At 33.4% G+C, this 25,537-nt stretch overlaps 1 protein-coding gene and 1 long non-coding RNA gene across 2 annotated transcripts; one reads left to right on the plus strand and one right to left on the minus strand.

Moving 5' to 3' along the window:
- The first annotated feature begins 449 nt into the window (after positions 1-449).
- LOC133194424 (uncharacterized) lies at positions 450-1,601 on the plus strand. Its single transcript, XR_009722082.1, has 4 exons — positions 450-512; positions 701-770; positions 936-1,011; positions 1,148-1,601. It is a non-coding gene; the product is annotated as an uncharacterized LOC133194424 (long non-coding RNA).
- Positions 1,602-5,984: 4,383 nt separating this feature from the next.
- Positions 5,985-25,516, minus strand: LOC133194909 (uncharacterized). Its single transcript, XM_061330808.1, has 23 exons — positions 25,513-25,516; positions 22,743-22,826; positions 21,645-21,974; positions 21,343-21,433; positions 14,620-21,185; positions 14,236-14,463; positions 14,013-14,150; positions 13,685-13,903; positions 13,291-13,464; positions 12,170-12,374; positions 11,732-11,925; positions 11,304-11,405; positions 10,926-11,152; positions 10,472-10,618; positions 10,235-10,317; positions 9,871-10,151; positions 9,485-9,693; positions 9,174-9,329; positions 8,793-8,920; positions 8,275-8,537; positions 8,002-8,071; positions 7,308-7,504; positions 5,985-6,961 (listed from the first exon to the last, which is right to left on the minus strand). Exons 1-23 carry the CDS (start codon positions 25,514-25,516, stop codon positions 6,570-6,572), a joined length of 10,488 nt encoding a protein of 3,495 aa, XP_061186792.1. The 3' UTR covers positions 5,985-6,569.
- Positions 25,517-25,537: the final 21 nt, after the last annotated feature.

The raw sequence follows: 25,537 nt of genomic DNA on the forward strand, positions 1-25,537 counted from the left end.
CAATTAGTACTGCACCATATGTCTTCGATATATCAAGAATTTTTAAAATTGACATGTATCTACTTAAGAACATTCATTGTTTAGCGTTTCTGAGTGTTTTCAGTACTTTGATCAAGATACCGCATGAGACTACAATCATGAATGAGATAATACAACACTTAAGGTGATATTTATTTATAAGAAGGATTTCGGGGACAGTAGGTGATGATAGAAGACTTTGAACTTTACAAAATAAACAATTAAATTTCAATCGTCATTGCACCAAGGTAAGAAATATATTTTTTTTTTTTTTCATTTTGATTGCCTTCACGCTTTTTCTTCCTTATTACCGCCCTGGAATTTAGTCATTTCCTTATAAATGGAATTTCCACTTAATCGACAACGATTAATGCTTTTCAAGTGTATTTTTAAATCCGTTATAAAGGAAGTATTGATGTATACAGTGATAATGACATTTCGTGTTTCGTTGATCGTTTAATGCAATAAAACTATTTCCTTCAAAGAAGATCGAGGTAATATTTGTCTTTAATATACTATATATTGTTTCTTTTCTTTCACTTTTTATAAAAAACATTTTTATTCAAATTCATGTTTGAAGAGGATTGGCCTAAGAAACTTGATAAAAATTCCTCCGGAAATGATTTTTACTCATTATACCTGTAGCTTATGAAAGATAAAGTTCATCTATGTATCTTTACAGATTGTTCATGACTGCTACATGGATAGCTACTTCCTGCTAATAGTAACTGTTATTTCTTTGCAGATAAAAGGTTGGTGTTAAACTATGTAAACAATTTTAAAATTCAAACTCAAATTTTGATAAATGGATTTTGTTCTATTTTTAAATCAGCTAGATAATTAATAATGTAGGAAAATGTTATAAAGCATTAACTCTATTGCCCATCACTCCTTGGAGATTTCTGTTTTAATAATAGATACTGATGGGCGATGTTACTACCAAAATGGAACAGATGCACATGGGTTCTACTACCAAAAGTATTACTGTCAGGAGTAAGTACGTCTTTAATACTTCTTTCTATTTACTTTTTAAAAGCGGATTTATGTATTCACTTTTGTGTCTGTTATGGTACTTTTATTGAAAGTACGCGTGAGTTTGATATTCTGTATTAATTTTGTTAATTTGAAGGACTTCCAATCTAGGAGTAATCATAGGTGTTTTAGTGGGAATCGTCGTTGTCATCGGTGTAATTGTTGGAATTTGCATCTATAGACGACGCATACAGCGCACGGGAGAAAGTTCTTTCTTAATTCCGAAGTAATAAATTATGGATCACAGGGAATTGTTTTATGAAACTTGTTTATCCTGTTGCTTCAGAGAGGCGTGGTTTGTTATTTAAAGCAGGAATGCATATTAAGGTTCACAAAGGTGTAATTAATAGACACTATATGTGACGTCTGTAATATCTAATGATAAAACAAATCTATATACCACTTAAAAGTCGCTTTTTTCGATTGTTACGGTAAAAGAAAATAATTTTCTTTGTTTTTCGAGATAAATAATTATCTTTAATTCAATTTCTCCTCATAACCTATTTCAAGCTTTTGAAAGTCAAGTGGTTTCACCCATCTAAATATTCATAGCTTCTTTTCAGCAGGTGTTTGTTTTGTAAACTTGGTTTTTGATTGAGATTTTCCTTAAAATTATTTATATTAACCCCCCCCCCCCCAAAAAAAAGGAAAATAACAGTCATAAATAATTTGTGTTTTTGCATATTTTTGTATATACACAAATATATTGTGTCAGAAAAGTGTGCGTCTCAATCGTACCAAAGTGATTTCAATATTATATAAGTGTCAGTATAAACGTCGGTATTAAAATTATTGGTATTTTTCATTAAATCACATTAAAATATAAATGTTTGTACTACTTAATGATAGTTTAAGAAAAACGTTTCAGTGCCAGTAAGAATGTTTATATTCCGTGGACATTCTTCGTTTTAAGAAGAACCTCTTGTGGCAAATTATTAAAAGTTTATATTTTCATAAAACCAATGAAACGATTAATAATTTTAAAAATAAATATACCTATAATTTATTTTGTCGTGTTGAAAAAAGTCAAATTACGGAAATAATGAAGCAAGAAATTAAATAATATGTTTGGAAAGGTGTGTGGAAATCCTTGTTTTAATCAGATGAATAACTATGGTCACGTAATTTTTTAATTGAACCATCATTCCCTAGTCATAGGCAGGTCATAGGCTGGTCTAATAATTGAAACATCAACGTATATAAACAAGGCACTGTAGATAGGTGAAAGGTAGAGAGGATGGAATTGATAAATGTAAGACATGAAATATAAATAGAGATATCGAACAGTACTCAAGCTCATAAGTCCATTGTAACAATACAAATTGGAAGCAGAGCAAACACGGACCTCTAATAGCATCAAAGGTGGGGTCAGGTGACCTGTCGACTTGTCACACCCGCCGTATGCTCCTTGTCACTATCGAGCATATGGACAATTTAGTGAGTAAATAATGGCCTATTAATTAATTCATCTAATTTTAGGAAATTCCTCAATAATTACTTTCTTAGGCAATTAGAGTTTAACTAATTGCGGAAGTTACTAATGGTATTAAAATCAAATACGTATAGATATAAAAATAAATCTTGACTAAATTAAATGAAACTGTACTTTAGGAGATATGGTTAGCATTCAGCGAGTTTTGATATGCTTTATGTAGCTGCCAAGAGCTACCAAAACCACTGCACATTTAACCCTGCATAAGATAATTTTAGGGCTGTAGTAATATATAGGTAAATTTGTAACCTGCTTTTAAAGATCAATAACTGATCATTGAAGACTTGATAGATCAAGATATAAAACTGATTACGTCATAGAAACAATTTAAATGACTTCATACTACACAGGTAGTCCTTTTCTTATAAAATGAAAATACCTAAATATTGTCGTATTTCTTCCCACACAAGCCATACCATATCCCATGAAAGTGTCCACTTTAATGACAAAGAGGGTTTTTTTCATTCTGGTGTAAATGTTTTTATTACTGCCGGACTAATACACAATACTTGCATTGGTGTTCCTTAAATGCAATCAAATTCTTCTTCCAAAGAAAATTGAGGTAAAATGTGTCTTCATTTTATATTTGCTTTATCTTTTTATTTAATTTATGACCACCACCCCACCCTTTTCTCTTCAATTGAATATGTAGACAACTCAAATGAGAATTTCAAAACCAATAATATGTTTTAAGGATTTATGTCAAAAAAGGTAATTAACTTAATGTTTTGTCGGACGTCCGTGTCGAATTGTACCCGCCCATTTCATTGTCTATCATTAAACCTTTTCACTGTAACAGATGGAAATGACGTAAGCTGCATATTTCCAATTTTGCCAGTTAATGTTCCGCGGTCTTAAGATTGTTTTATTTCATTTTCTCAGATTCTTACATTGTTTGTTTGTTTGTTGTTTAACATACATCTCGAGAATTTTTCACTCATATGGAGACGCCAACACTTGTCGGTGGAGGGCTGCACATTTTTTACTTATACTCGGCACTCAGGGTCATTGATCAGTGAGAGATCTTTTTCGTGCAAGCACCTACGACGACACGGGACCTCGGTTTATAAGGTCTCATTCGAAGAACCGTCCCGCAGTGGATTCGAACCCGCATGGTAAGGATCAACTCCATACACTGTGACTCTAGAAAAACGCTAAAACCAGTAGGCAATGCCCGTGTCATTTATTAATTTAAATTTTTTTATTAAAAGGAAATCTTACTTGTATATTCAAATGTTATCTGGAAATTAATATCATTGGTATGGTAATTGAAAGATTATTAAGCTCTTATTCTCCAGAAGTGCTCCAGAGTAAAGTTTAATAGTCAAACAAAATATTAAAGTGTTATAGTAAATTAAAGATAACAGAAGTAAATTATAATAACTATAGAATTGGGAATATTTTCTTTAAAAACAGATCCATTAGGACTGTGTGTCTTCAGAAATGGAATAAATGATCAAAGTGTCTAATATAAAATTGTAACAGTCAGGAGCTAATTAACTTTCACATAATGATACATTTTTCCTTTTATTTTCAAGCTTATTATTTTTCTGATAAGATTTTGATACTTGAAAACTGAACACACTGTTATAATTTATATGAAGGACGGTCAATCCAGTTGTATTTATTAGCATTATAAGAGGATTCGTCATATTGCCTTTGCATGTGACAAAACTTCATTGTAATCTTCGTTTACCCACACTGCAAATTTAACTTAAACAAATCATCAGGAAATAAAAATACGTTAGCTCGATTCGCCTGCGTAGCACAGAAAACCTCTAGCAGTCCAACATATCATCGACTGGTCCAAACTCGTATCTTGGACTACTCGGGAAAATATTGGAATTTTTTTTTTTTTACAGATTTTTACATATAATTATAGTCCCATGTAGAATTATTTCTATACTTTTGTCTATATCTATACACTACGCCTGTGAAAATAACAAAAGCCTTGATGTAATATAAAGTATGTAATATCTATAAGCAGGATTTTTTGTTTCACCTGGGATTCATTAAATATTTTCCTTTTTCCACTGATTTCTATAGTTAAATGCGTAGATTTTAGCAAACATAAAGAGTTTTATTTGTTTCTTTTGCAAATAATCCAAATAATGAATAATCATGTAATAATTTATAGATACATAATACTTGGAAATTGACACGTAGGTAGGTAGAGAAAAAATATACTATGGTTCGCAGACCTTAATAGGCAAGAATTCTAATGAAATAGGAAGATAACGAACAGTAATCAAGCTCAAAGGTCCATTGAAACAATATACAATGTAAATTTAGACAGAGCTAATACCAACCTCTAAAAAACCAGAGGTGGGATCAGGTACCATGGAAGAGTAATCCGTCGACCGGTCACACCCGCCGTGTGCTCCTTATCATGATCGGGTTTAACGGAAAAACCTATAGAAAATTTAGTGTGAAAATAATGGTCTAACAATTATGCATGAAAAACGTCAGTCAACTTTAGACTTAATGATAGATTGTATTTGCTGATGTGTTCATTGTATCATCTATAGAATTTGCGAAATGTTGACTCTAAAAGAAACTATTCACCTCCTTGTTTCATCAATTTATTTGTCAACAGTTTACCCCGTTTTAGAAATTGTTCGTACGTAAAGCATGTTCTTGTGTATCGAATCAACTAGGAGACATAAACTACATAGGCAGAAATGAAATATGGAGATAACGAACAGTATTCAAGCTCCAAAGTCATTCAAACAATAGCAAACAAGGAGCAGAACAAACACGAACCTCTAAAACATCAGAGTTGGGGTCCGGTGCCATGGAGGAGTGAGTATCCCCTACCGACCGGTCACTCCCACCGTATGCTCCTTTAATAATGGTATATTGCTACATATTGTTGTGTTGGTTCAAATTACCTCAGTTAAAGTTTCCTTGAGTAAGGCTGGGTTCGTAGAAAATTACTTACGTTTTGAATGGGAATGTTTGTGAAAATCTTTAAACATCATTGAGTTAACAGCAGATATCTCTAGAATCTGTATGTTGTGTTGAGTTGAGCTTCAATGTCATATCTTTGCTCCTAGGGTTAGCCTTAGACCACTCTCATGCATTGGGCACTCAACTTGTATTGAGTCATGATCCCAAAGGCCAGGGCAGGGTAACAATAAGGGTGAAATGTGTTCATAGAACTTTAAAATATATTCTAAATTGCCCTTCAAGTGAATAGTTAAGATTAGTAGGCAAAGTCATTAAACAAACATTTCCAAAGTCCTAGATTCTGCAACAAAAGTGTATCCAATGTTTATAAATGAATACATCGATTTTGCACTCGGTAAAACACTTGAAATTTTCACATTCATTTCATTTATGTACAGGTATTAAACACTGAAATATTTTTGAGAACATAAAAATTAGTCAGATAGCTATGAGAATCAAGATTTTCTGATGTGATTGAATACAAAAAACAAAATTAAATTTTTATATGTTTATTTCAAATATGTCAACTGAATGATGGCACATGCATTTCTACATGCAAATAAAACATACAGGAACTAAAAGACAGTTTGTAATCTATGGCAGTGGCATATTGAGACAATGAGAAATGACATTAAAAATTATCCAGTTAATAAGTTATACGAGCACTATATAACGCAACATAAATATCTATCTACCAAACATTTAAGTTACGACAAAACCTATAGACATAATAATATTGTCTGCTCCAGACGACGTTATAACATCAAGAAGATCTTCCCATAAGCTAAGAGAAATATCAAGAAGTTTTAATAAGAATGAAAGGAACATGCTTCATAAAATAAAACCTTTTTACCCTATCCCTGTTCTGAGTATCCAATATTTGGAATGTCTTTCAATGATTTTAGCTTTATAATGATCTGATGTGATATTGATGCATTAAGTAAGGGACAATTAATGTTGCAAAAAAAAAAAAAAAAAAAAAAAAAAAAAAAAAAACTTTGAAAAGAATTGGAAATTCAGGGAGACATCAAACATAAACATGAGCAAGGATGAGACAACAAAATAAATACAAAGAATATCACAATTTTCTATAATACAGTGAATCACGTGACGAGCGAGCGTACGGAACAGTGTAAATTGAGTCATACTCAGAGCCAATGAAGCTGGTGGTAGTTTTACAGCTGTCTGAACGCTCAGTGCGCCCGTGATGAAGGGTTGAAGTACTCGATGTACTTCTGCTGCTGCAGGTACTGGGGTAGGAGGCAGACGCCGATAGGGTGCGCTGTGCCTTCTGTTGATCCGGGAAGATGCAGCAGCAAATCATCTTCCATTGTTCACGCACCTGCTTCTTTCGTGCCACAAATAGAACAAAAATGAAGAAACCTTGTAGTGAGTTTAATATTGTGAAGGCATACTGGAATGGTAATCTGGCGTCTGATATTGCAAAGTATCCCAAAATCCAAGACAGTCCTATGAAGATAAAGTTTTAGATTTGTTTAGGTAAGTGGATAATATTGCTCTACATGTAACTGTTTTTGTGATACAAAGAAAAGAGTAAAAAATGACTTTTCATCGAAAGACAATATTCTGGTTTCAAAAAAGGGTAGGCGTACTGTTGCCCACCAGAGAAACCCACACTTTTAAATCTGGTCAAAGGAAATAAATTTTACCGTCGAAAAATGGATAAAATACTGTCGACTCGGCATTAAACAGTATACAAACAATCAATCGATCAACATAAACTGTTACATATATTTTGAAATTGAAATTTGTTCCAAATGTTACCGAGGAACATGAAATTCATCTGCTTCTTTACCTAGAAGTACAAAGCTCGTGATGGCGGCTTGTAAATTTGTAATCGCCATCTTGTGTTTGGACTGGTTACTGCGTAATCCCTGTGGTCTCCGGAAAATGCTGACCACAGTGATAATAAATACAATGAGGTTGGCCAGAATGATGAGCCCGATAGGAAGAGCAAAGCCGTAGTAGAAAGCGTCTAGTGACATCCAACAGCTGTAAATAAAATTTAGATTTATAATATTTAAAGGAAGTATTAACATGATTTTTTCTGGTTCTATGTATTCTGAAATTATATATTTGACATGCTGCCAATTATGTACTGTACTGTTACATTTGGTTATAACCTAATATTACTAGTACACAAAATTTCCTGTTTTCTTTGTTGCAGATATCATCTAGGGAGCTAAGATACTACCACTGTATTCTTTTAAATGAACAAACATTGTTATCTTAAAACTCAACGTATTGTAAAACACGCTTATAGCGAAATACTAAGGACGATCAATTTTACGTTGTTATCAACATATTCATAATACGCATTAAGTTCACAATACGTTTCAAACGCAACGCAGAATGAGAAAAACTTCGCAGTAACTATAAATTTACTATAAGCGTGTTCTACTATACGATGGTCTGCATTTATGGTAAAGTTAATATTAATTCAAGGCACCCCAACACCATTAACTCCCAACACCCGAATAAAAACCTACTAATGATCGCCCCCTTTATACAGATTGTGGTCTATACTCAGAATGCAAATAACAGGAATTAATGGTAGTCCTGTAAAAAATCAGAGTGTAAAAATAACAATAATGATAAATTGCAATAAATTATATTATGTGCAATCTTAGACAAACGTTATCTCAATGCATATGATATTGCACATTTTTTAAATTGGCAAATTTGATTCAGATTAGCCTTTTATAAATTGAAATTTATCAAGTTGAAGATGCATGTACACTAGATTTACAGTCCAAACTTACCCCATGCGGCAATCACTGACTTCAGGGTGTAACGCGTAACATAGGTACCAAGGACTTTGACAAACGTTAGATACTGAAGGAACGCCTCCATTAACATCCACATAAAGGACGCCAAAATGAAATAATGGAGGAGGACTGCCACGATTAAACAGCCAATGAAATGATACGTCTGTTTGATTCCCACCAAGAAGATCACCCAGGAACATAGCATTGACAAAGCGAGGTTAAACAGCGTCTGCTGGGCACGACCTTTACGTAACTTCCTGTGTGATAAAAGGTATAAATGAATATTTATGTCACTAATGTTATCTCTTACAAAGTAGTGATCAAAATAAACTATATGATAACTTACGAACTTAACTAATTATATTAGGAAAGAAGTAATATAAATATTTGTTGCATCAAATTTTTATTAAACTGCTTACCACAAATTCTCGGTTATTTCTTAAAGAATGCAATTATATATCATATATCACAAAAAAAGTTCATTTACATAGAGTTTCAAAATGAATTATAACCTGAAAAAGACGAAGGAGATGATTGTGAGAGACAGTCCTATGATGGAGAGACTCAGACCAATCAGAGAGATGATGGACAGGGACACCTCATGTACACGATCCACACGGTCATCTTGTCCATAGAAATCCTATATAACAATTGATTTATTTTAATCTTATCATTGATCTGAAATCCTTTCCTATTACAATAATAATGTCAATAATAGTAAGATTCCTCCATCAGAACAATATAAAGTTGTTGCATCTTATATAGCTGTACTAGAGTGAAATGACGTATAGAGATGTACAATTTAGAGCATATATTTTGAGAGAAATGGGACTAAAATTAGCTCCTTGATATCTTGTTTGATAATTGGTAGCGGATGCTTCTTGTTAACTTACGACTAGGACTGCAAAGTTTGTCAAGTGATCACACAGGCAGACATCACGTCCGTTAACCTGACCGTCATAAACACAGCCAGCAGATGACCAACCGCCTGCATTGTTGTTCATTGTGAAATTGTAGAAAGCGCATGTGCGAGCGCGTCCAGCAGGATCCTGTAATTAAAGGATAATTTTAATTAATTCAAAGGAAAACAAATATAACTTATTGATGATTTCCTTGGTAAGTTTTCATGGAAAAAAGTGTGATTTACCTTTGAAAGTTACACCTATGGAGAGTGCAAAAAAGATAATTTTGTGTAGAAAATTACCTTTAACGGTCGGAATATTGTTTTGACTTTTTGCTGGAGTCCTTCGATTTTCTTTCCCCCAATGCTTGCAGAGATAACAAAACTATTCAGTCTTTTAAGATCATGACTTTTGATGACTCTGGGTGCTTCAGCAACACTTATGGGGACTGAGGAATCTTGGAACATGTTCCCATCTCTATATACCATCATGTACAGTCTTGACTTGTTTTCTGAATTGAAATATATCGGTTTTTAATGCAAAACTTATACCTTCTATTTCATAAGCCAGGTAGCTGTGGTACTGTTTAGTTAAATAATGTCTAAAAGTTGAACATGTTAAAACAGTGAAACTTTTATATAAACACAATAAAGTTCACTAAACAATACTTTTTGAGAAATGAGGTTACCTGCTTTTGTGTCATGTACCAGTTCCGGTGGTAAATGTATTGCCACATCAACATCTTCATAGAAAGCAGAATCATTATAAATTGTTACAATTCTCTTTTGGTCAAATGGTGTGTACATTACATTCCCATGTTCATCTGTTTTAGCAGCCATACCAATTACTGGCTTGCTTTGTTTTTCCAGTTCATATATCTCCATAGCAACATTAGGGAGAACCAACCGGAAGTAGCCATCGTCGCTTAATTCCGTATCTTCGACTATCCTTTCGAAGTTCTTGATAATGCTACAAAGTTTTTATAAAAATAATTTTTGTTGTACCACCAGTGTTAATGTCAATGAAAGAGGAAGCAGAAATGATTTACTGACCTGCTGACTCTCTTTGCTTTTTCAAAAACATCGTCATCCATCATTAACAACCTATTCACAGTCTGTATAGCTTTTAAAGCCACCTGAAAAACATCAAACTCTGTGTCAAAATGTCTACCTCACATTCCTAATTCTTTATCTTTTGAAACTTATTTCATATGAGGTTTCCACATTTAGGAGTGCCCTTGTTAACAAACATGTTAGTATACGTTTTTTGGTAAGAAAAATGAGACGTACAAATTTTGTTTTGCCTTCACTGATGGCTGATTTTTCCATGATTTCATTAATGTATTCTAGATCGTTCTCCTTTATTTCTTCAACCGTGTCTGTGATTTCAGCTGTTTCTTCTATAATGCTCTCCAAATTGTTTTCCTCTATGTCCATCTGCAATTTCACATTCAAGTTTGTGTACAATATGAAAGGATATAAAAATTAGTGTAAGATTCTTTGTCTTATAGATCACGCAAATAACATTCCGGCTTATCGCTGATCATCTTCCAAAACTTACACTCAAGTTCAACATAGCTTTCTTTGCTTAATTTGACAGAAATCATCCTTTAACTTGAAAACTTTTCAAAGGAATAAAAGCAATTAATACCAATAAGAGTTATCTCTCTTATAATGTGTTTTATGAATCTTTAAAAAGAAGTATATGAAGTAACACCTTACTCCTATTCATCCTAACACATACCTCTGCAAGTTCCTTTAATCTCTCCTCGGGTGTCATTTTCTGAACCAAGTTCTCATACTCCTCCACAGCTTCTTCGCTGTCCGTCACATCATTGGACTCGTCATTTGTATCCTCTTCCGTGTGTGTTTCTGATATTCCACACCCCTGTTTTATTCTAATATTACCCCAATACGCACCACTTCGGAAATCTCCTTTACAAGTAGCCTTTCCAGCTTTTTCACCATTCTCTGTTGATTATTAAACATGAAAAATTCAATAAACTGTACATTTGAAGATAAGACTTTAATTAATAACTGCAGCTTCTTGCAGTTTACTTTACATATAATCAAATATTAGCTATGGGATTTTAGATAAATTTCAAATTAATTCAAAACTTACCACAAACTTCAATGCTAGAAACATTTAGTTTGATTCCCGCCGGGAAAAAATTCGCCACCAGCCTTGTTCTGGGGTCCCTTAGCTCTGTTTGTTGACAGGAAACTACAGTGCAATTAAAATAGAGATTACCATTTATAATACAACTTTTATATACAAGGGCAGTTCAGAAATTATTCAGACATGTTTTATGAAATATTTAATATTTTTCTACGATCATGACAAAGAGTACCCTGCGGATTGATTGGTCGACAGGGGATGATCACTCTTCCATGGCACCTCATTTCACCTCTGTTTTTAGAGGTATGTCTTTGCTTTCTTCACAATTTGAATTGATTAATTGCACTTTTCAGCATGATTACTGTTTGGTGTAGTTACATTTTATTGAAAAAAAGTGTTCAGAAAAATTAAGAATAAATTTATAGTCATACCTGTACTTCTAATCCTGATAGAACGAATAAAACGAATAGGGGTGCCTCTAGGAAGTCGAGTCAAAATGTTGCCATCCATTAATATTTCTTGATATCGGCTGCGCAGGCTCTTAAACAGAGGTATTTCGTCTGCAATCGTGTAGTTTTTAGAGGCTCTTATGTAAATATTGTATGATAATTGTAGAGGTGGTTTGCTACAAGGAAACAAATAATAAGGTCATACATGTATATGTGACATGATAATAATCATTTAGTTGTGCCTTTTTATACTTTTCAATAACAACTAAAATTTTCTATATGTTGTTAAAAAATGAATTTTCAACAACAACAAAAACATAATGTAAAGAAGACACGATTAGAAGCTATTTCTGTGGTAAAAGGATTGCCGTACTGTTTGCTGAAATAAGAGAATTTTTTTTTTATGTTACAAGCTTATACCTCGATATTTCCCCTGGGAAAGCGGAGATACTCTCCAGGTTAGGAAACTCTTGTTGAAGTTTGCGGAACACAATCTCGTTGATAAATCTGAGGTCTGTCATGATATTCATGATTGGAGGCAAGTTCTTCTCAATCTTGTTATGGAGAAGTCGTTCATCGTACGGAATCGCTGGAAGTCTGACTCTTCCAACAAACGTTATCACATCTGAAAAATGAATGAAAGTATCATCAGAATTTATAGGTAAAAATAAGTGTCTGGGCTTACTACAATACTTTGTAACTATAGAAGATACATGAACCTTCTTACATGCAATAAAAGAAGGAAAATAATCTTAAAGAGTAAAAAGGTCACCTTTCCTTATTCTCAGAAATAAAACACTAAATGGATTTGTGTATACGTGATATTAAAAGATGTTTCATTTCACCTTTCAAACTTTTTGTACAAATTGCAAATTTTAGGATTGTTATTATGCAGTTATTTTTCAGTCATGACTCTTAAACAGTTTTAAACAATTTAAACATTGATTTCCTCTTTCAAATAAAATGTCAATTTGAAGTTGAAAATTTCACTTTTTTTTTTACAATCACTTCCTGCAACCGGACTACTGATGATTGCACACCCAATGTAATATTTCATTCCTAAATGTTTAACTGTCAACTACTGTTTCATGAAAAACCCCTCAGAAAAAGTTATCAAACTTTAATTAGACAAAAATCCTAGCTTGAAGCGCCAAAGGAGAAAATGGAAAACATACCGAGATAATTTTATGCCTGGAAAATCTTTTAAAAGTATATTTCTTCAGCTGACCACAAAAAAATCTCTCTGACAAAATTGGTTAAGAAAAGGGGTTTTTTTTAATGAAAGAATCTATACAGAGGCAAAACAATTCAAATGTCTGATACTGTCAAAAGAGAGGAAAGAGAAGAAAAACAGTAATAACAAGGAGGGTGTATGGAGTGGAAGAAAATAAAGGGATAAACCCAGGAATATAATTCGAGTAGAAAATAAGAGTAAATAGCGAGTTGGAGTAGAGAGAACAAAGAAAGTAAAAAAGGAGGAAAATAGAGGAGGAAAGGTATTCGTATCCACCCTACGTCAATGTGGATTTGTATTCCTGTACCTTTGAAGCGGACAAAGATTTCATCGGACTTCATTCTGGCAAATGGTCTGGACGTCCACCCCTCACACCAGTAGTTTCCTTGAAAAACTTCCTCAGAAACTGGATGTTCTGTGGACGTCTGCAGCGTCTTTCTCAACCAAGTGTTTAATTCTAGACTGGTTATTGGCGTCTCCGCTAAATTGAAATAAACATTTTCTTAAAAACAGTATTAAAGTATAAAAAGATTTGAAATTATTCATAAACTGAAGACGTACTTTTTAATTGTCGACACTCAATAAGATTATTCAAACAATCTCTAAAATTTTTGTCATTTTAGTTCAACTGTCTACGTATTTACTACTGCATCGATGAGATACGTGTCCCAATAACAATCTCATCATTTTGTTCAACGTACCCGGTTCGGGTAGAGGAGAAATCGGACGTCCACCTAAATGGGGCAGTATGCTCTCCTTTCGCTTCTTCACTTTGATATCTACAAGGCGGCCATCCTTAAACCACAGGATTGGTAGTTCAGCAGCAGAATTCTTCAAATCACATTTCAATATCTTTTTATCATTTAACGTGAATTCCATGATTCCAAGTGATGGATGAGAGTTTCCTGTGGTTTGTACACCTACAAAGCCCAAGAAATTTGATAACCTTTCTTGTGGATAAAAGAATTAAATTGGAATAGTATTTTGCTAAAGTTGTACTGTTTGAATTTACAAATTTTGCTACAATACCTATATCATTAGCATTTTTCTCGCAGATTGCAACTGCTATACTTTGGTTGCATCCCATAGCAATTGGACCAGAGGGTGTCATTACATGACAACTTGGATCGCTGGTTGGACTATACACCCAAACTGGAGGAATATTCTCTGTAGGAGTTAACAAAAAATATCAATTAGTTTCCGAATACTTATATCACTGTAATATTTTTTTTCTTTTTTGCAGTTTTCTTACCCTTTGGGGGCAGCTCTTTTGTATTTTCCTTTATACTTTTTAAAAGCGTCATGATTAAGAACCGTCCACCATATCCGTCCGTCATATGAGCAACATCTCCTCCCTCCATTTCACAAATATTTTTTGCATTCTTGTATTGCATTTTTGGTATTGTGTTGGCGTTTCGCATGATTCGGTAACACTTTCTATGAAAAACATGACCTACCCACCCCGAATCACAGCTTGATGCTAAAAAGATACAGAAAATTAATTGAAAAAGAATAGAAGTGAAAACAAAATTACATCTCTTCTCTTTCAGTAAGAATACATTGAATTGAAACATGTACAGATTTAGTCTTGACAATGTACCAATTTATTCTCCAAAACTTTCACATACTGATATACCTGTGCTTTCGACTGTTACTGGGTATGTGAAACACAAAGATGTTCTCCTTGCATTACAGTTGGACAGCTTCATGTTCGCTTTACTTATGTCGATCTTTTTTGTTATGGTCTGTGGCTTTGAATAACTTGGAAGCAAAGCTCCTTTGACATTTGCTTCTGCCCTCAAATCAGCTTCTTGTGCCAGAATATCTTCAGGATCCATATCCATGTCATCAGAAATCTCCCCACGAATACCTGCCAGATCTAGATCTTGATCTTCCCTATGACGAACTTCGTCCTTAGAGGCTGCCTCCGCCATCAGGTCTCTTGTTTTGTTGCTTAACCTCTCAAACAGTGACCTGAATGCCTCATCTGACTGGATAACAGTTGTTCGCTCTTGGGAATCGTCTATATTTTTAATTGCTTCCAATACAATCGGGATCTCCTGAGAAATATCTCTTTCATAGTTTTTATCCCTTTCCATTTTATCACGATTGACCTCTTTCATGTACATAGCCTCATCGTCCTGCGGCTCCTCGAAATTTTTAAACTGTTCTGCTAAATAATCTTTTATTTCATAGGAACCACTCCTTATCAACTTATTTTCATCAGAACTGCGAAAATGTGTAGAATCAATGTCATCTTCCTCAGTAGGGCTGGCATCTCGAGTATTTTCTAAAGAATCCGTCGAACTTTTCGATTTCACACCCACATTTGCCACCTTTTTAACATCGGTGGATAACTTGGCAGGAATTTCATCAGTGTCTTCTTCAGATTTCTCTCCTGACTCGTTGGAGTTACTACTGTCTTTGCTTAAATTTTCAATAATTTCTTCTACATCTGACGGAAAATTTTCAAGACTGTCTTCCTGTTTTTTATCAAGATTCTCTGCTGATTCTTCTGAAATGCTTGATTCATCAATTGCACTTTTATTAACAAGTTTTGCGTCGGTGAAACTTTCCTTGTATTCCTCTTCAGATGTTTCTTCTGACTCGATTGACCCTGTGGTCTCATTGTTTAAGATTTTATGTTTATTTGTTTCTTCAATAGTGTTGACATTGTTCCTCTCTTCACTTTCCTCTGTTGATTCTTTAGATTTGGTATTTTTGACGCTCAAATTATGTGTGATATTTTCTGCATCATTAATTGGAATATTTTCTTCGCTTTCTTTAGAATATTCTTCTGACTCATTTGAATTGGTAGAAATTTCGTCAAATGTTTTATAAACATTTTCCAAATCATCAGGTGAAGTCATAGAACCATCTTTGCTCTCTATAGGGTTTTCGACTGACTCTTTCGAAATATTTGAATCGAAGTTCAAATCTTCATTGTTATTTTCTACATTGAAAGATTGTTTTGCAGGTATATCACTATTGTTATCTGAATCTTCAGATGTTTCTATTGACTCTCCTGAAAAGCTAGTATCATCGTTCAGTATTTCATTGCTGTCTTTTTTATCTGAAGTGTATGTTGAGGAATCGTTATCAGATTTTACTTTAAATGTCTCTTCTGACTGTCCGGAAGTACTCATTTCAATTCTAAAATTTGTATTGTCATTTTCTACATCTTTAGAGAATTTCTCAAGACTATCGTTGTTCTCTTGCAATGTTTCTACTGACTCTAGTGAAAAACTGGGATCATCACTCAAAGTTCTATTGCTATCTTTTAAATCGAAAGTAAGAACTGATGAATTATTATTAGATTGTACTTTAAATGTCTCTTCTGACTCCTCTGAAGAACTTATATCTATTCCTAGATTTGTATTATAATTTTCTACATCTTTCGGGTGTTTCTTGAGATTGTCAACGTTTTTCTCTTCAGATGTATCTAATGATTCCTTTGAAATACTATTTACTGTTATTGAATTTTTCTTGTCATCTTTTACACTGGAGAGGTATTTTGAGAAACTTTCATCAGTTTCTACTTCAGATGCGTCATTTGACTCACTTGAAGTGCTTGTATCATCATCCAACTTAAGTATGGCATTGTCCACAATAGATGATAGTTTTATGTTACCATCACTATTTTCTTCTTCATTTGGTTTGAAAGACTCCTTTGAACTGCTATCATCCTCTTCAGTCACATTTCTTTCATCAGAATTTGATTTACCGGGAAAGTTGCTACTGTTCTCATTTGATTCTACTGACTCCTTTGACGTGCTTTTGACATCCTTTAAATCTTCAACATTTTCTACATCAGAATCCTTGTTTTCGGGACTGTCATTTTCGTCCTTGTTTAATGCTGATTTACTTATTTCATTGTTTCTTTCCGTGCCTTTGTCACCGCTATCATTTTTAGGCATAGTTCCTGCTCTAAGCACATCAAATGTATCTTCTCTAGAGTCTTCAACAACACCAAATTCATCATTTCCCCCACTTTGATTATTAATTACTTCTATTACTGGCAATGACGTAGTAGATTGATGAGTTTCTTTATCTTCATCACTTTCATCTTCATCGGTATCTTTAACATCATTCTTTATTAATTTACTTGATGGTCTTGATGGCATCGTTGTTCTGACTATTTCTTTCGATTCATCATCTTTGCTGATTTCTTCCGATGATTTACTGATATTTTCTACATTTTCTACACGTTCTTTCTTTGAATCTATGTTATCTTCACCCAGCAAATCCGTTGTGTTGACACTTGCTTCAGTAAGTTTGTTATCAATATGATAATCACTCTTGACTGGAAGATCATTTTCTTTGCTGCTGTACGATGATTGCTTTTCGACAGACTCAACAATTTCATTAGATTCTGTACTTTCTACTGACAAATGATCAACGGACATTTTTTCTGATGATTTGCTACTTACATCCTCACTGCCTTGTTTTACTCTGTCCTTTGAATCAGATCTTGCTTTGTTAACTTTAGTGATATCATAAAGAGTGGAAGGTAATGATAAAGTTGCCCCTGATCCCTTGATTGAATCATCTTCAGAAGAAGTCGTGGTTTCATAGTCATCAACATCTGGTGTTAATGTAACGCTTTGGGAAGATGTATTTTCATTTGATTCTTCATCAGAGGAATATGAGTCTGTTTTATTTTTATCGGTCATATCAATGACTAATTTGCCAGTTTCATCGTCCGGCTCCGACTCTCTGTTCTCTGTTAATGGGGCTGAATCATCGACGTCATCACTCTGCATTGACGAATGTAGGATTTCACTGGACGCTGAGTTGCTAGAACTCTCCAAAAAAGAGATGGTAGTTTGGATTTGGTTGTTCGATTTCGCTTTATCTTTTTCTTCCAATGACTTTTTTGATACAATCTTGACACTTTTTAGATCAACATTCCGACTTTTTGATATGGGGATAGATTTATCATCAATTTCAACAGATCCTTTATTCTTTGTTGATGCAGCCATAACTATGTCCGACTCCTTAGAAATAGCTTCTTCACTCTCCTTGTCCTTTGGATTTTCAGTCATGCTGCCAAATATAATATTTGATTGAGTTGGAATAACAATTCCACCAGCCTTCTTATTTGTTTTATTTGGTAATTCTGTATCATCATGTCTATTAAGCATGGACTGTGTTGTAGTAGTCAAAACGGGCTGTTCTATTGATAATTCCTTGCTTTCTTTTTCCTCACCCTCCTCTTCACTTTTATCATCGTTTTCTATCGTCTTTTTTCGTTCCGTTTTGACTAGTGGGACGTCTATATTAATAACTGCAGGCAAGTCTGCAGTACTTTGTTCTTTGTTTTTCTTAATAGCTTTTCTCGATTCAAGATTTACTTTCCTGGGAGTGATACGTGGAGGGTTTTCTCTTTTGAGTTTTTCCTCATTTTGAATTTTTGTCAAAATTGGTTTACTTTCAGAAATGTCCGATTTCTTTTCTTCACCTTTCAGGTTCTTATTTTCCTCACTATCTTTTTCTTCCGTTTCTTTACTTTCACTTGTTACATTAGGAATTTTAGCTAGTTCTTTCTCAATATTAGCACTGCTAGTGACAACCTCTTTATTTTGGTTTTTAAAGTCTTTATCTTTTTGTTTGTCTGGTGATTTCCTTTGTATCTTGTCACTTTTAATTTCCTTCACCTTCGCTGCATTAGATGATTTTTCTACAATGTTTTGGTCACTTTTATTACTTATGGGATTGCCTGATATTTTTTCTGATGAACCTGTGTTTGACGGATTATTTTCCTTTATATTCTGCTTCTCTTCGACATTAATAGAAGGTGGCGATCTATTATCTTTTACAGATTTCCTTTTACTTTCTGTATCTCGTATTCTATGTGTTTCTTCATCTTCAGATGATAAATTTTCAGATGAAATTGAATCACTTAAACTACTTTCCTTTTCACTGTAACTGCTGCTGCTTTTTGACCTATCAGTGGACTCACTAGAAACTTTAAGCTTCTTGGTTGTATCATTTTTGTGCACCTTTTTATTTGAATTTTCAGAAATGATTTTTGCATGTTTTGCAATAGGTTTGGAAATCTTCTTCGAATTTGTTGCAATAGATAAAGGATTTTGTTTCCGGGCAGCTTTTAAAGCATTTATATAATCCTTGACGTAAGTATCACCAATATCTCCAGTTGTTTTAAGTGGAATAGCAAGTCCCTTGTTTTTGTTACTTACTTTTGGTAACATTCTTTTATTGTTTTCTTTCAAGTCTTGATTTCCTTTATTTGCGCGTAATTTCTGTACGTTCTTTTTGTTTTCTTTCTTTCCCTGAGTTGACTTTATCGGTGGGGGTGGTGGGGGTAAATCTAATATCAGTTTCTTATCAATAATTGATTTCTGTTTTTTCTTATCCATTCTTTTCTTGTTAATTTTTCCTTTTAAGGATTCCTTTGCCTTTTCAGTCTTCCTTCTTGTATTTTTACTTTCATTGGATTGCTCTGTATTTGTAACAAGACTGTCAGATTCAGTCAGATCATAATCGGTACGAGTATTGAAAAGTGTAGACGACTTTACATTCTTTTTCTTTTGGTCGTCTTTCTCCTCACTGGATACTGCAGTAGGTTCTTTTTGTGCTTCCGCCTTTACCTTTCTTATACTTGCCTTAAGTGCTTCTAAGTAAGCTTTGACGTCTTCGGATTCTTCTGAACCAAGACTAATTGGCACTGGCTTCGCTGTCTCTTTCTTATCTTTATCGTTTTTCTTTACCGTTTCATCGTCCATGAGTTGTTCATTGTTATTGTTTTTAGTATCTACTTGCAGTCTCTCTTCCGATTCAGACTCAATTCCATCTCTCGATACCACTTCATCTGTTTCTGAATGTCGCTGTTTTCTTTCATCTGACAGTCTGCTTGAATCCTTGGAAGCTTCTTTACTTTGATGTTTCTTAATATCGATCAATGGCGGAATGTCGAGGGTGGTGGGTAGTTTGTCAAAATTCTTTCCATTTGCATCGTCTTTCTTTTGAATTGTTATCTTTCGTACATTGTTCGTAGTATTTTGATTAGATGAGGAGTCATCAAGTTCATCGCTATCTTCTTTAGAAATATCTTCACTTGATGTAGCCAGTGAGTCAGTGATTCTTTTCGCCTTTTCAGCTTTACTTAAACCTCTGTTCTGACCAGCATTCTTTCTGACCAATGTTTTAGCAATACCTATAGGGTTTTTTATTTTTATTCTTTCCTCTGAGGATTCAGATTCCATGGTTACATTTTTAGACTTCGGTTGTGTTTTAACTTTAACTGGTGGTGGTTTTATCATTTTTAACCTCTTTCCATGATTTGTTGTGGGTGGTGTAGGCACAGGTTTCACTTTCTTATAAGGAGTCGCTGGTGTTGGTTTAAGAACAGTGACCTGTGTTGACTTTTTCTTTGATTCATTCAAAATTAAATCATCATAATTAACATAATCATCAGGATAAACATTTGCTTCTTCCCTTGCTTTTTCTTTGGTACTGAATGTTGGAATAGGGAGGATAACTCTAGATTCACTGGTTGAGTTGTCTATATTTTGATCAAATTTCGTAAAATTTTCTGCAACATTACCCTTTATAGTAGAATTGTCATCTTTAAAACTGTCAAAGAAAGACGGAAATAATTTCGGGGGCGTTTTAGGTGGTAGTTTTGGAAAAGATTCCTTCTTTCTTCGCTCGAAGAAATCAGTCTCCTCAGTAGGGTTTACCGGTTCTATATCTTCATTAAGATTTGTAGTGAATTCTTGGTCATTTTCATTTTTCTCTGTCATCCTAACACGCTGTGAGTTTACATATTTCTTATTATCATTTGCACTGTGAACAGTTCCCAGTCTGCGCCTTGCATTAAGTTTGGTAAGTTGTTTTAAATGTTGCATGAATTGTAATAAGTTCATTTTGCCTTTCTGCGGGCGGCTTTTAGTTGAGTCGGGAGAATTGTCGATTTCTCTGGAAGTCGGTGATGGGGTATGATCCGATTCGAATACATCATCAATATGTAAACTTTTAGCATTTTTTACACTTCTGTTGACAGCTCGTTTTGATATAACATGTTCCCCATAATGTCTGTTAAAATTCAGAGATCCACAAGTAGAATGGCTCTCCTCTTCTTGGAATTCAAAATCATCACTATCATCAATATCGTCATTAACGTCGGGCTCGATATTCCAGTTCCATATTCGACGCTGTAGCAGCTCTTCCTCCAAAGGGCTGAAAATCATTAAAAAAAATTAAAGACATTTAGATTTTTTGCATGATACAGAGAACTATTTATCAGTAGTCTTTTAAACTGTGGATTAAAAAAAAAATTACAACAGATTCTGTTCACAATTTTCATTCATATCTGATATTGTCTTTCGGTACTTACTCATTATAGGCACGAACTTTATGTGGTGCTATCTCATCCCAAACAAGAAATCCCCCTTCTTCATGAAGGCCAGTCCATATCTGATCAATGTCTGAAAGAATGTTACATTGAAATTGACATTACAAATGAGTGAATATTGGCCACGTTTGTCTTATATTTCTTATCCCTTTAGGATCAAATATAGTATAAAGGCTTGTACTTTGTAATAAGTTATGATTTGACAATTACGGGTTGCTAGTAAGAATGAATTTTATCTCTGATAAATGCTTAAATATGTTTTCCTACACTGCAAAAATAATTACTTTTCTCTTTAAGGTAGTCTCCTAGGTCTTTGGATTCTACTGTAACAGGTGCTTCCATCTTCATCAGGAACGAGAACTCACTCCTACATGTATCACGTGCATCTTCCCATGACATTGGATCCGAGTTTGTCCTGAGACATACCGTGACGTCATTGACCCGTCCTTTAACCCACCCCTCCCTACAGATCCCGTTTAATAAGTCTAAGTAATATCCATCGTCCTTTTGTATAGTTTTTGATGACGATGTATTCTGTGGTATTACGTCATGGATTCCATTTTGAGTGAATCCTTCAGTGTCGGGGAAAGGCTGCTCTTTAGTGATTTGGGTCCCTGGAATATAAAGAAGCAGTAGTTCCTTGTATACAACGTGAGAGCTGAGCATTTGAATATAAGGTTACTATCAATCACAACTAATTTCACTTTATTGTAGTGACTATTAAACTTCGGTATTTTATTAGTAAATATTATGACATTCCGTTCTTACTGAAATTTAATGAAATAAAAAATTGTTGAAGATCAAAAAACTACGTAAATGATAAATTTTAAATGAATTTCAAACTACATTTAATCATAACCATCTGTAAAAGTGAGCTCCGACTGGACATCAGTCAATTTTCGATTACTAGTATTATGAAACGAGTACCAAGTACATGTAGACGTTATAGGTTTTCATTTTTAGAATCTCTATCGGATTTCATTTTTCTTCAAGTTTTATTGGTTTTTGATTTCGATTTTTAACTACGTTTGCATTTCAATATTTTCTAATTTAGTTTATTTAAATCAAAACTAAAATATTTTTAATACATTTTTTAAAGGTTTGAATCTTACCCATATATTACTTTGTACATTAAATTGGCTTTGCCACAATTTCCACAAGTATGCATTCGATATTGATTTATAATAAGACGTTAACTCTTGAACAAATTTCAAAAAGTTCATGCATATGTTACAGTCATCTGCAAAGCATCGTTAATTTTTAGCGTATTTCAAAAAAAAAAAAAAAAAAAAAAAAAAAAAAAAAAAAAAAAAAAACAGACTATAACAAAGTTTTATAACAGTTTTTGTGTTTAATGTAGAGAAGATTAAATTCTGATTTACCTAAAGACAAGACAAGAATTATCCGAAAGAAACCATGTCCTCTCTGGTTCATTATCGCTCCCACAGCTTTCTGGTAACCATGATCTGCAAAGAAATTCAATGAAATCAATTAGCTATCAAACAGAATAGTTCGCAAAAAAAAAAAAAATAATAATAATAATTAGGGATGTCAAATCGCTCAATTTTTGATAATCGGTTACTCGGACGTTTTTCCGATCGAGTACCCGGGTACTCGGTAAAAATGTAAAATTTATTAATACAAGTGTGTTAATTTTCTTGAGCCACGTTAAGCTCGGTCAAACCCCAAAGCTGTTTTTATCACGTTTACAAACGTATATAAACATAGATTCCAACGAAAATACACAATAAATACATCAAAAATTACAATCAGTTTACAGTTCTTGTTTAGGATTATTTTGATCAACGCAGAAGGAGGACAATCTGTTATGCAGGTTTGTGATGATTAAACTAGGAAAAGAGAAGGAAGGACGCTGTTGGGATCGCTAGTCTAATATTTTTTTTCATATATTGGTTGTTTCCACGGTATACACTAAACCTACTACGCAAACTGACTTTCAACATTTTTTTTAATCTTTCATTATTTCTAAATATTTCTTCACTTTTGAAGTGGGTAGCGGCATTTTTATGCATGTTCAATTTCGCTGCCGTATATAAAAATGATTCAAAGATAATAGACCATACATAAACGATGAACAATGAAAAAAATCGTTGAAGCCATTCAAAAATTAAAGACAACAAAAGGTGAGAACAGCTGTGCACCAGGTGATTGGTCACTAATTACTGTATATACACAGCCACAGGCGATAACGGGTGTTTTCAGGTGTAGATGACGAGACGTTATTTACAGTATGCGTATTTAAGTTATTTTTTGTTTAAAATATATACTTTGAAATAAGAAAAATATATACTTTGAAATAAGAAAAATATATACTTTGAAATAAGAAAAATATACATCCGAGTAACCGAGTACCATTTTTAGTATTCGATACTCGGACGTTCGATCGAGTACCCGGTTAACCGGGTACTCGTTGACATCCCTAATAATAATAATATTTAATAGGCCATTGCAATAATAGTACACAAAACCATTGATATAGATATTTCAGTTTTCTTTAAAGGAAGAGGAGGGGGCAACACATACATGTAGTACATGTACCATATCCAAGTTTTATTGTTCTCTATAAAGGTACTTATATATACATTTATATATTAATGGTTCTTTTGATTTTGACAAGATATACATGCTTTTGTAGAAAAAGAATAACAATAAATTTTATTTGTAGTGAATCAAATTATCTGTATCAGGTCTATATAGTGACGATGGCAACCACAAATATCTTTTCCTTCTCTTATGGTTTCATTGTACATGTTTTCGTTATATACTTGTTTGAAGTTGATGAAACATAAACAACTAATCTAAAATATAATAATGAAATAATTGTTATTTGTTTGGGAAAATACTGTCACTCCCCTATCGTTTTTCCATTTTACATAATCTGTTTGAAAAAACAATAAAATTTATATACTTAATTCTGTATCAGCTACTTAGGAAACACATTAATGCCTCATTTGAGATACCTGAATGCGAATCAAAATTCTAATGTTTTCTCATAGAACAAACAACTTGGTCACAGAATATCATGTTGTCAGTGTAATTATGTAAATAAGAAAATATACCATAAAGAGGTTGACGTTAATATGAGAGATGTGGATCATAATCTACAAAAATAGATATTATCCTTCAAAGGGGATACTTGCAGCCTCTAACGAGACTTACGTGAAACTTTTCTCCTTATTAATGGATTGGAGGGCTTGGTTTGGGGACCTTATATACTTTAAAAGATTTGGTAAACTTTAATTACTTTTAGATGACAGAAATGTAGACAGATGGTCCTATTTGACAGACTGTAATGGTTTGTTATTTACAATTTGTGGTGTACCATTTACTTAAAGCGGGCCAATGAACAAACGGATAAGAAAGAAACAAGATTGTCCTGTATCATTAAATGCCTACATGCGTATATCATAATATACTGTTACTTACTCTGACTCATAAAAATATTTTTTCAGTGAATTAAATTCTTTTGGAGATGATATCCAGCAAAAACTACGATTTCGAATTTGTGAAACATGCTAGATGTCCATCATGCAGTAACCACACAATTTATTCTGTCAAATTTCTTAACTATTTCCCGTAAAGTATTTTTGTATGAAAAATAAACATTATGGAACATTTATGGTCGCAAATCATATTACGCCATTAAAACTATATATACTGTACATGTATTTAATGCATTTCTAAATAAGAGATTACCACCATTATACATGTAAGTGCACATTCTGAATTTCTTGGTAAGTGTATCATGGTTTATCTATGAAACTGATATACAAAATTATTTGATACGACTATTCTATATACATTTTTTTATGTCATAATTTGCAGGCTCTGTGAACATTTTTCTTTTGCTGAAAATAAAAACCTTCTATATGGAAGAAAATTTTCTTGGAAATGGTTCAGTCCTGCATTAAGTCGTTAGTTGTATCAACAAATTAATTTGCTATGATACCCCTCTTGTATTTAATCCTACAGATGACCAAATGTCAAGCTTTCAATGCTCTTGGTACAATTTAAAATCTGTTTCGTCACACAAGTTGAACATTACCGTTCACTTCTTGTCATACTTCATGTAGCTCAAAATGTTATTCAAAATGTAGTTTCCAACAAATGTGTTTTACGATACTGACTGACCCATTATTCACTTTAAGATAATATA

This window comes from Saccostrea echinata, unplaced genomic scaffold (assembly GCF_033153115.1).
Source record: "Saccostrea echinata isolate AGI-Se365-2 ecotype Australia unplaced genomic scaffold, CSIRO_AGI_Sech_v1 ptg000029l, whole genome shotgun sequence".
Taxonomy (NCBI): domain Eukaryota; kingdom Metazoa; phylum Mollusca; class Bivalvia; order Ostreida; family Ostreidae; genus Saccostrea; species Saccostrea echinata.

Excerpts from the sequence above, each read along its gene's own strand:
- LOC133194909 (XM_061330808.1), bottom strand. Across the intron at positions 21,434-21,644 it reads AGACTACCTTAAAGAGAAAA|ACATTGATCAGATATGGACT; the intron begins GTAATTATTTTT and ends ACATTCTTTCAG. Across the intron at positions 9,694-9,870 it reads GGTACATGACACAAAAGCAG|AAAACAAGTCAAGACTGTAC; the intron begins GTAACCTCATTT and ends ATTTCAATTCAG.